This window comes from Trachurus trachurus, assembly GCF_905171665.1.
Source record: "Trachurus trachurus genome assembly, chromosome: 23".
NCBI lineage: Eukaryota > Metazoa > Chordata > Actinopteri > Carangiformes > Carangidae > Trachurus > Trachurus trachurus.
In genome coordinates, this window is record NC_139912.1 from 10,051,426 (window position 1) to 10,063,451 (window position 12,026).

The following is a 12,026-nucleotide window of genomic DNA, read 5'->3' on the forward strand; positions in this document are numbered from 1 at the left end:
TCATTAAATGGGGAAAGGTTTGAAGATCCCAACCAGCAGAGAGCGCATTTAAATGGTGCCCTCCAGAAACAAATATTTAGCATTTCATTAGACAGCAGAGAAAAGCAAGGGAAGCAGGGAGGGGAAAAAAAAAAATCAGGGAGGGGTGTTTCACTGTCGACCCATATTAAATGGAGTTAAGTGTGGCTCCGAGCAGGGGCCCTAAAAAATGTCAAAGTGTGTGTAAATGACTATAACTTACGTGTCTTATTTTTAGTGCAAACGCAGATAGGCCACACTGTTTTCCTTCTTTCCCTGATTAAACAGGGACGATTAGAGAGGACACCTGAAGCATTGACGGAAAGAAGGAAGGAGGGAGGGAGGGTGGGGAGGTTTAATGTTTTCACAGCATCTGCTTGATGACTCCAAAAATACATAAATGTCAGTTATCTGCAGGGGGAAAATGTCATCGCTGCTTCTTCTCGTAATGGATGTTCACATGAATGGGGTGGTCAATACATCTTAGCTGGGATGTCGGTACAAATGGCTGCAAGGACACAGGAATGTCACCAACACAAGAGCATCAGAACAATCTGAAGTATTTAAAGACATCGGTGACTAAATGAGTTTTTTTTTAAAGGATAAACTTTAAAAATATGCCTGCAAGTAGAAATTTAAAAAGCGGTATTCTGAAGCGGAGGTTTTCAAGGATAAGTGGTTCCAAATAAGTTTGTAGAGGCCTGTGACAGCATCTAAGTAAACACCCATAATGCTGCATCAATTAACAGCCGCTGCTCAAGGTAATAACCTTTGCTGCAACTGACTAATCAAAGCTCTGCAGTCTGAGGTCAAATATGCCCCCGTGTTAAAATTCAAGCCCCGCTGCCTGTATTCCATGCGGTCGTTCTAGTGGAGGTAGGAAGGCAGTCAGCCTCAACCAGTCCTCAGCAAACCAAGTGGAAAAGTGTCTCCTTACAGTGTCCCAGGAGGGACAAAGCAGAGGGAAAAAAAGGAGAACAAATAATCTGCTAGCCCAACTCCAGTCGGTGCATGTCCTTCACACTCACTTTCATCAGCAGAGATGGGGGAGAAATTGGGGCAGAGGAGGAGAGAGAGAGAGAGAGAGAGAAAAAAAAGGAGGGAAGCCCCAAGATATAAGAGGCAGGGGGGAGAGGAGGGGGGGACAGAGAGAGAGGCAGGCGGGCAGACCTGGGGGTTTGTGTTTTTCTATCGCGGGTGGCGTAGCTGAGCATGTGTTAATCAGCCATAATGCAACGCACTGTGTCATATCACATCATGTTCTCTCCCAGCATTTCACCTCCTCTCACTCTTTCCAGCCCTCTCTCCTCCCGTGGCCTCAGCCCCTTCATCCCGAGAGCAGAGTGAAGGGGTGGGCGGGGTGGGTGCAGTGGGGTAGGAGCGGGGTGGAGGGGTGGAGGGGTGGAGGGGGGGTTGGAGGGACTGCCTGAGTTATTTCTGCACTGATGAACCGGAGGCAGCCGCAAACCTGCCCCTGAGGACCTCTGCTAAGAGCCTCCAAGAATCCTGTGCATGACTGGAGAAGGCAAAGCACAAGGCCAAGGACATAAAGACAAACGCATAGAAAAAAAAAAACACATGCGCAGGATCAGTGGAACATAAACATGCATACAAATGCGAGTTAAAGAGAGCAACACAAAACGATGACACATGGTCCATATGCACGCTGCTGCAATGACGAAGCAGTCCAAGTACACGAGAGAATAATGCACTAAACAAAAAAAAGGCCGACTTCCTGTTTATATGCTTCATCAAGTAGAATATTTCATCTAAAAGAGAGAGTGTGTGTCTGTGTGTGTGTGTATGTGTGTGTGTGTGTGTGTGTATGTGTGTGTGTGTCTGTCTGTGTGTGTCTCAGGATTGTCCTGAATGTCCTTGTGGCCGGATGCATTTTTCAGATGACATTTTCAAAGTCAGCGTGTAATCCTGCAACTCATGTGAATGTATAATTCAGCACGCAGAAGGTGAGACTGCTGAGACGGACTCGCTTCATTGAGTGTGTCTTCTGGTTCTTTTTTTTAGTGCCTTGCTCATCAAAACTAGTTTGTATGTGCCACCTTGGCCGGTGACCGCCATGCGCACACAACGCAACGCAGCGCAACGCACGCAGCGGCCCGCGTTGTGCCGTGCAGATGGAGATAAAGGCGGAAAGGGATGTTTGCATGTTTATTCACGAGACTGCGAGTGGAGCTGACAGACTGCTGAATTTGCAGCTTGGAACTGGGGAAAAGGAGGATGAAGACAGACAGAGAGAGAAAACTAGGGGGTTGGGGGGTGTAAATAACACACACATCACTGGGCCCACTGATCTCTTTCTCTGTCTTTCTGTCTCTCTCTGCCTCGGGGCACTGAGGGTCCAGCTTGCCGTCTACAGTGGGGAGGGTGTCCCCGGAGAGAGAGCGTATGTGTGTGTGTGTGTGTGTGTGTGTGCATGTGCATGTGTGTCTGCACTGTCGGTCTGCACATGCTCAAAGTGTGTTTGAGTAAGCAGGAAAGAGACAGTGAGAGTATGGTGCGTGCACGTGTGGCGCTTCCCTCCATCTGCAAGCAAGTTTGTGTGTGTGTGTGTGTGAGTGCAGATGTGTTACAGTGCACTGAGAATCATATTATGTAATCTTTTAGCCATATGAAAAAGCCTCCGTCAGCTCTTTGCCTTTGTGTGTGGTAGGTGGTTCATTTTGTGCACGCAGCGCTCAGAAGAAAAGGCGAGGGCTGGAGTAAAAACTCACACACGCAAAAAAAAAGGCCCATACAAACATTTATGGCACAGTAAACAAACACAGAAAGGAAAACGATATGCAGCTGCACACAAATCCAGACACATTGTGCGCGTGTGAGTGCCAAGACACAATACAGACATGCAAACTGAAGCGTATCTAGGAGTTTGGAGATGTATAACGAAGCGTACAGTTTCCCCCCCTCCATCTTTTCCAGAGATGTGAGGTCTCGCACGGGTCACCTCTCCCATTGTGGCCACCCTGCAGGCAATAATGTCCCCTTGCTGTGAGCCCGCTGTCCTCTCACACTTGCCAACAAACCCTGCAACCTTCATCTTGCCTGTGTATTGACACGCTGGCAATGGGGCCAAACGTTCTCTCACGAAGTATGCTGATGATTTCCAGCATGGGACGGGGGCCCCCCGGAGCCACAGATCTGAACGCTAATAGTCGATCACGAGAGCTTAAATATTGCTCTGTCATCTCGTAAGGCGTTGCTCAGTACCAGCGAGTTCCTCTAAATCCCAGCTGATTTTTAAATTGACTGGCTCCGTGATTTAATTTTAATTAAAACACGGTCGAAATCATTACTCAGCTATGAATTTAGCAAATTGTACGACATCTATATTGATTAATTTTTGAACTTATCTCGCTATTATGCTGTACTTTATTTTAACCACTGCAAACTAATAACCCTGCTGTGGTTTAGCAGCGGAGCAAAAAAGAAAAAAAAAGAAAAAAGTTTAGGAGCTTGAGGCATGTTCATTAGATCGCAACAGATATTTTCTGAGCGTGCTGTTAGTTAGCTTGTGCTGCGGAGGCATTGCGCTGTATTGTGCTCTGGTTTCTGAAGCTATTTCATCATCAGATAATCATCATAGTAGTAGTGGTGCTCTGGTGTATACCTAAAAATAGTTGTGATTTGAGCACAGTAGGCTGAGGACTGCTGCACCGTGAGTCATCGAACTGTACTATCCTACTCACAGTTTAAAACATTGTGTTCTAATGAGACAAGGAGGTTAGGGCTGATTTGACGACCGGTTGCTGCCGCGCTGCACTATGTAATACTGTGGATGATGTATTCGACACACAAGCAAGACTAGCGTCAATAGATTGCCCATGGGTGAAGTGATGGACGGTGACTTTTGGCGCAGTTTTAGCAACTCATCTCCTAAAGGGCAAAAAAATGCAAATCGGCAGTGACATAATGATTCTCCTGATCCTCCATCTTTCAGACGTGGCCGCAGACACCATTTTATTCTCTCACTAGTTTTCTGCGATTTTAGAGGACCTCGCATGTCAGTGGCGTTGAACATTTGGTGTATTTTTCAGCAATTTAAAATACAACCTACAATATGCATCCTCTGCAGGATGAACACAACTTATTTAAATCCTCTTCACTAGAGGAAAAAGATGGACAGAGCATAAAAAAAGGGAAAGTAAACCTAAAAAAACAGTGTTGGCAGAAGTCCTAGTTTATTAAATTAAGACGAGGGAGTTCGCCGGACTTGGCACTATATAACCAGACAAAGTGCCTTTCTTTTTTTCCCAGAGTTCACCCATTCAAAGCCTCACAGCGGACTGTCCTGAAACTGGTCCAAAAAGCAATCGAGTAAATGCAAACAACCTGTGCATGCTCATGACCCTGAGAATACAACAGAAGCTGCAAAGATATATTAAGCTATATTAAGTAATGCTTCTCTTTTATCTCATTATCCCATTCTAATTTAGAGAGGAGAGTGGTTTGTACACAAGGCAAGGCAAGAAGTCAGAGCGATTTCAAACAAATGGAAAGCCACGTGTCGAGAAATCAAGTCTTTAATGTGTAATTCATAATCAAAGACCCCTGGCGCTTCTCATTTCCATCCAGGCAGAGGCTGCGGTTTCCTCAGGCTTCGCTTCTGTTCCCTGTCAAACGGGACTGGACAGGTATCTCGCCCGCTCGTTAATTGAATATCACTCTGTGTGATTGGCCATGTCATGGTCACTGTACCTGTCTCCACACCACACAGCTTCCATTTGTTAAATCATAAGACAACAATGACAGCAGTAAGCAATAGGGAGGGGAGAGGCGGGAGGAGAGGGCTGACTGGAATGATAATATGGGTGAAATCATCTTGTGTGGCCCTGGATGCCACTAAGGCTCAATTCCTCATAAGGCCTGATGCTATTTGGGTGAGAAAGGTAATAACAGTAATGATTTCATGTGCATCATAAATCTCCAGCCAGGGACTAAAACCAGAATGGCTGCAGTGAACAGGAGATAATTTGCAAGAGCAGCGAAGAGATTTGGCCAAAACAGAGCTAAATTGGAGAAACAATGGGCAGACTAAGCAACAGAATGAGTCAAATTTATTTTGTTATTCAGCTTGAAGCCTCCATAGATGAGCTACTTTAATATTAATCCCCAGCATTTTTCCATGATATTGCCTGATGACTGCCACAGGTTATTTCACGATGAGAGGCCAAGAAAAATGGGAAGGGAGAGAGAAAAAGATTGCAACCCTGAAAGCGTTTCAATGGCTCCGGGGCTTAAGGAAGCAGTGAGCATGGTATTAATAGAAAAGAGACTGTCATCCATGGAAACCAAACAGGGCTGTCTGTGTGCAATTCTACATAGACTATTTACAGACGACTGAGAATCAGCATGCCACGTATATATCAGAAAATGTTCCTTCATTGTACAAATCACATGTTTTCTTTTTAAATAACGCTCCAGGTAAAACACAAGATACCACGTACACTTTCATAAAAAAATCCTATTATTGGAACTGGACAGAATGCGGCACATAGTCTAATCCCTGAGAGTGAAACCAGTCCTCTGGAGGTAAACTTCCTGCATCCTGAACTAAGAGACACAAGCCTATTAGCCTCGCTAAAAGCCCAATTATCTTGATTCATCCACAGCATGTTCCTGTTTAGCCAGGTGTGTGATGTGCTGACTGCTGAGAAGACACAGCTTATATGGGAGGACAGGGAGATGCTGCTTTTAAAAACTTTCAAAACAATAATAAAAAAAAAAGCATAAAAAGGCGAGTGGCATGGGGGGAAGGGAGGGCGAGGGAGGGGTTTCTGGTAAGATGTCGAGATGTTTGCCGTGCAAGGCGGCGAGTGGCTTGACCCTCGAGAGGCTGAGCCAGAGGCAACTACAGGGGTAGAAACTGCACATTGCTGATACAATCAGACTTGATTACAATGCCGGTCGGCCAATCACAGCAAATCAAAGTGCTGGTCTGAGCCGTGTGTTAATGTATACTTGTGTACAGGTCCTTGGGGCACAGTGGCCTTCAAGTTGGCTGGACTCGCAACTCTGGACTCCAACCAGGAAAAGAAAAAAAAAAAGAAAGAGAAAGCTGAAACAAGATTAAGTACTTCCATCAGGTTCCGCCAAGGACACGTCACCAAGCTCAATGTCAAAGCGATGCTGCTTCAAGTACTTTGACAAGCGGCGTTGATGGACGGGTGAAGTATAAGAACCGGCAGTACCGGATCCTGGGTTTATACTTCCGAGGGATTTTTTTCCCCCTCAATAATAAAAAAAGAAAGGGGGATAAAAGTGATGCAGGTGTCTGACGCACTGTGACCAAAGAGAAGGCCGAGGAAGGAACTGTCCTGCACAATCCAAAAAACTGTAAAGCATTTGAAGGGGAACAAGGGCACGACACAGGGCATCTGAAAGGACATTAATCCGATTAATAAGAAGGGATTCCGAGATGATTAGTTGAAGGAGGAGAGGGAAAAAAAAGAGAGAGAGGGGGAACAAGTGATGAGAGTTAGCAGAAGGATGCGAGAACACTGAAGAGATTAAGAAAAGGACAGTGGTCTGTGAAGAGGGCTGAGCGGGACTGAAGGAAAAAGGGGGCGGGTGGTGGGTGAAGGAGAGTCCCGTGACATGAGGATATCCTTAACAGGGGTTGTCATATCCTCTTTTGTTCCCTTTCTCCACTCTCTCCCTTCTTCTTCTTCCTCTCTCTCTCTCTCTACTCTGAGACCCATTGGAGTGCGTTAATCTCCTTCAAGGTTCGGTAATTACAGCTAAAAAAAAAAAAAAAAAAAAAAACCTTGCTCAACAGAAAGCGCACTGGTTATTATTGAGGGGCCGATTGTTGATTCACCTCTTCATAATTAGGCCACCCCAATTACTAGCACGTTTCCTTCCTCTGCTAGCTCACAGCTATTGGCTGGCTTTTTCATTTAAGCAAATGTGTGCCTTAACCTATTAATGTCCCGCCATGGGATTATATCATTTCCTTTACAGCAATTTATAAATTGTTAGCCACAAGGGGTGGCCGTCTTTTTATTTCCTATGAAAACACCTTTAAAACAATCATTCAGGAATTTCAGATTTCGGATAATAATCATTTGTTGCTTTTTCTTCTCCCGAATCTACTTTTGCTTATGTCTTTACAGTACAGTATGTAATTTCATATACAGTACTACTCATGTTCTACATTTCTATCTGAATAAAGTGACCAATGAACGGTTTCCGTGAAATCTCAAAAACTTGCAAGGAATGCCCATTTGATTGAAAACAACATTGTTATGAATAACATGCACTTTGATCCAATGTAGATCAGGCATCTCAAATGAATGTTGAAAAGAAATGGAAATCTTATTTGTCTACCAGTGAATGTGAGATAAATACTGTATGCGAGAAAAAAAAACTGTTTCAAAAAAAGAACTGCAGAGCTTCTCCTCAACATACTAAATATAGCTGTTAGTCATTAATGCCTTATTATCAACAGCAAAAAAGAAAATTACCAAAAGGGATTCAACACTGGAGGATGGTTAAAAGCTCAGGCTTGCAAAGAAGAACCAAGAAGCTTGTGGAGAGGAAATTGATTCCTTTTCATTACCCCAGCTCTTCATTTCAGAGTATTTCATTTCATTTTTTGTTTCTGAGTTTAGAGAAAAGAAAAAAGAGAAAAAAAAACGTCTCTTGAGGGATGATCAAATATTGACAAAACACACCTTAGGTGAACTTAAATGAAAAATGCAGCCAGTGTCTCTATAGTTGAAATCTCTGCTCCCGGACCACTGCTGCTATCTTGTCATATTTATTTCCCTCAGCTGCAGCTTGGGAATACTGGAACATCATATGAATAGCTGCAATGAGCCGTCTCATATTACAATGACAAAACGCAGTGTTTTTGCAATGGGTCTTGTTTACAGAGATGCCTGGTAAGCAAGAATTTGTTTTTCTACCCCTAGGAGGATCCAAATATACACAAGAATGCTCTGCAAAAACCGGGCAAGAGATTTAAGAAGAGGGCAACGAGCATCGCTTGGCAACGACCGACGCATTGTTAAAACGACATGGAAATAAGTTTATACAGTGTCCCGGGTCCGTCTTCTAGCTGAATCATGTAAACGTTAACGCTGAAAGCGTGACAATGGCTTCTGACAGGGCGACACGCTTTAGAGAGATTTATGTAAACAATAGCTTAGCCATAAATAAACATAATGGGGAGCAAGAATTAGGAACGTGGCTCGGCCTACAACTTGAGTCTTCCCGCGTGCGTGGAGAATTAGTTTTGCTGCGAGGACAGTTCGAAGAGATGCTGATGCGCAAGATGAAAATATGCTGAGGTCTAGAAAAGGCTCTTCTCCAAACCCTTTGAAATGCTTCATTTAGAACACAATCACTTTGTCCCATTGGTCTCATTGTAGCAAAAACTCATATTCACTTAAGTCACTCGAACTAAGCAGTTTTGGTTCAGGATGCTACAGCAGCAAGCCTCAACCCACAACCCCCCACCCCAATGTTGTCCTGGGTCCCGGTTGGACCACCAACGCAAAGTTTCCTTTAATGAGTGTGTACGTACACACACACATCTTGCGAGCGCACTTCATTACGACAACCTTGCTTCCTTGTGGGGACGCCTGACACAGCAGTACCCACTGATGTCTTCCATATCCACAGCCGTAGGGACAATAAAGAGAGGGCAATGAGAAAAAAGAGGAAGAGTGGGAGGGGAGATGAGGAGGAGATGCAATCTGCCCTACCTAGCCTCAGCCTACACACAGACAAAGACCAGCCATGACTTCAAAAGAGAAAGACAGGAGGGGGGGAAAAAAAATTGCCCAGCTCTCAGCTATTCTGGAGATGGTCTCTACGGGTTAATTAGAACACCAAGTCCCACCTCATCTGCCTTCAAGTTGCATCGTATGCATTCACACACACATGCAACTAACTGCCCCGTGCTCTATTAACACAAAACACTCTCCACACACACACACACAAACAAATCAGGCTGTGGTTGATCCGTGAACCGGTGCCTTTGGCAAACTAACATCAAACATAATCACTGTCTGTCTGCTCGGCTCAGGCCCCCGTCCTGCCGTCTTTCCTCTCGGCCCTGTCCGCACTCAGGTTAGCTCAAGTCAAAACCTTGTGGTGAAAGTCAATCTGTCTCCACGCTGCAGAGAGGGGCTGGAAACCGGTAGTGAAATTGTCATCAGAGGTGTCAGGAATGTGACTTTCTCGCTGGAGTTAGATTTAAGATGGCAGGGTCAGTGTGCTCACATCGCTGGCAAGATCTTTTTTTTTTTCCCCCTCCAGACAAAGACTCACCTGTGTGCCACAAACTCTCTTTTTTTTGTCGAGAAAAGACGACGACACAGGTGGAGAGTGTTTGTATGAAAAAGAGGAAGGCCAAGAGAGCAAGGGAGACGAGTAGGAGCTCGCCGACTGTGATGGATTCAGAGGAGGGAGAAAAGAACACAGGCCCTCTTTTCTTGGCTCCGGCGATACATCACATTTATTTAAGAGAATAGGTATCTGCGACTCCTTAAGGACCCAAAATAGGTAGAAGTGAGCGGAGGAGCGGGAGTTCAAGAGAAGGAGAGGTGGAAAACGAAATAAGTAACGGGGATGGGGAGAAGGAGGACAAGGATGACAGCTGGCCGGGCACTTCATGCATCTGGCAGGGGTGACTCGTGGAGCCATAATGAAAATGCAGGGTGAGATCGGGATCAGTGTGAGAGAAGCCTCCATCCATCAAAGGACTCCCATTGAGGAAAGAAAGCTTCGATGATAACGGCAAATATGTGGCTATTCTGCTGCCCGGAGGGAGCATTTCCACAACACTGTAGCTGTAACTACCACTCACTGCATGTTGTTAATACATTTGAAGCAATTTCATGAGGCACGTAGGCGGATGGACTGTATTATTTCTTAAAGGGGGGCTGTCATAACTGGATAGGCTGATGTGTCCTCCTTTACCTTCATACTGTATGTGTCATGAATGGTCTCTGAGCCTGAGCAGAGGCAGACCCAGGATCTGGGCCAGTCCAGTCTGGAGGTCAGATACAGTTAAAGTTGGCATGGGGACTAGTGGGGAGTAAGCTATTGTATAATAATGAGAAATGTTACATGTATTAACAACATAGCCTTAAACCACATCCTGCTGTGATCAATATATAATAAGGTTACAACAACGTTACAGTGTTATTAATTGCAGAACCGTATGTCCCACCCCCCACCTCACCCTGACCCATTTCCTAAATGAATTCTTGTTCATTTTGTATGGTATATGTGATATGATTGGCTTTTAAAGTGTTTTAATGCGTGTTTTTTTAGGGATCCTAATATACATACTGCTTTGGTACATAATACATGCTTCTGTGTTGCACTCATTAAGATCTCTTCTGAGCAGATTTCTGTCAAACAACTCGGAGTTGTGGCTTAAAACTTTAATTATAACAGCAAACTTATTGAAAAAAAAATGTTGGGTTGAAATCAGGTTTGGACCCATAAATAGTTAATGGGACGGGCCAGACCAGGCTCGGAGAGAATGTACACAGGCTCATGTTAGGACAGACTGTATTTTTTTCTTCCTTTTTTTTTTTTTTTTTTTAGGTCTGACCGAAGCTCTAGTGTGATGAAGAAAGAAGAAATCTAATTTTTGTATTGACGGAAGACAGAGGTCTTACTGCGCGTTGCCAAAAGAAGCATGTGGTTGCCAAGCTCTGACAGAATGTGCTTGTGTTGTTCCCTTATTAGAACAAACAGCTTTTTATGTGACTGCACCTTTACTTCTACTAATGAACTGCTAACAAGTACTGATGTTGAAGGTTGAGGGGAGAGCTGGCTGATTGTGGAGCTGGACTATGACAAAAAAAACAAACACAGACCCCCTTTAACAACATAAGTAAGGCCACTTGCAGTTTTTTTGTGCACTAGCCAGACCTGGAACACCATAGATCTGGGATGTGAAAGCCAGCAAAGTAAATCCTCATGTGGTAACCCCGGGCTGATGGTTGCTGTGATACCAGACAGTTTTTCTATATAGCACCTGAAAAACATGACACCGATGGCCTTTTGCTGAATGATACTTCTAAGACATATGTATCTCGCGCCCTAACTAAATTTAAACAACACTAAACTACTGTAGATGTCCTGCTGGCAAAAAAAGAAAAAAACATTCAGGTGCTTCTTTCACCACTTGGAAGCTTTATGAAGACAGTTTTATGTCATTTGGGGGCAGTCGTCACTTTGATAGTTTAATACTATACTTTAATCTTGCAGTGTCTGTGCAGGGAGACCTACCTTTTCTTTCCTCTGCCGACATCCCTCCTCAGCTGAGACCAGGGTTTTGTAGTAGGCGCTGCGCTCTGCTGTGAAGTGGACCTTGGACAGAGCGTTTTCTACCAGCGCCACGGACAGATTCACACCCTCGATGTGCAGCCAGCCAATGAAGTTCCCCGCTTTGTCCATGCTCTCCACTTCGACCTCCACCTGGAACAGAGGAATAAGAGCAGAGGAGAGGAGAAGAAAAAGAGGCCGGTTAATGTTCTGTGTCCAAGATTACATTACAGCAATGAAGTTGAGAGAGGGGCGTCTTCTGCAGAGACACCACTGCTCTTATGTAGAAACATCAATGACACTTGTGAGCTCGCTGCTGATTATGGGGTGTGCACGCAGAGCAATGCTTCATTCCACTGCTGTGGACAACACCATATGAGTGGTCTTTTGTCTTGGTCACCACAGCTCACACAGTTTCTGAGCACAAAAAATCCTGCAGGGGCTAACTTGCCCTTGACATCCTTAATTAAGCTCCACTGTCGGATTCTAATAGATGCAACTTCTGTGTCTTTTTCTGCAAATGATACAATTCTCAAGTGTGAAAATCAGAGGCTGCACAAACAGTGAGAGTGGTTCTGAATAACTGCTGCATTTGCACTTCAACCTAATTAAGACTCAAAATATTGTCATCTACTTTTTTTTTTTTTTGCAATGTGAATCATTTGCAATTAGTGACAGCCAAGATGCAATTCCTATAAGTTAAC

The 12,026-nt window shown here is 44.5% G+C and overlaps 1 protein-coding gene across 2 annotated transcripts in view; it reads right to left on the minus strand.

The window, feature by feature from the left end:
* The window catches only part of snd1 (staphylococcal nuclease and tudor domain containing 1), a 180,920-nt gene that overhangs the window by 52,541 nt on the left and 116,353 nt on the right, over positions 1-12,026 (minus strand). For both annotated transcript variants that reach the window (XM_083999700.1, XM_083999699.1), the window contains exon 17: positions 11,287-11,475. In XM_083999700.1, coding sequence (XP_083855826.1) covers positions 11,287-11,475 — 189 coding nt within the window. The remainder of the gene's footprint in view (positions 1-11,286; positions 11,476-12,026) is intronic.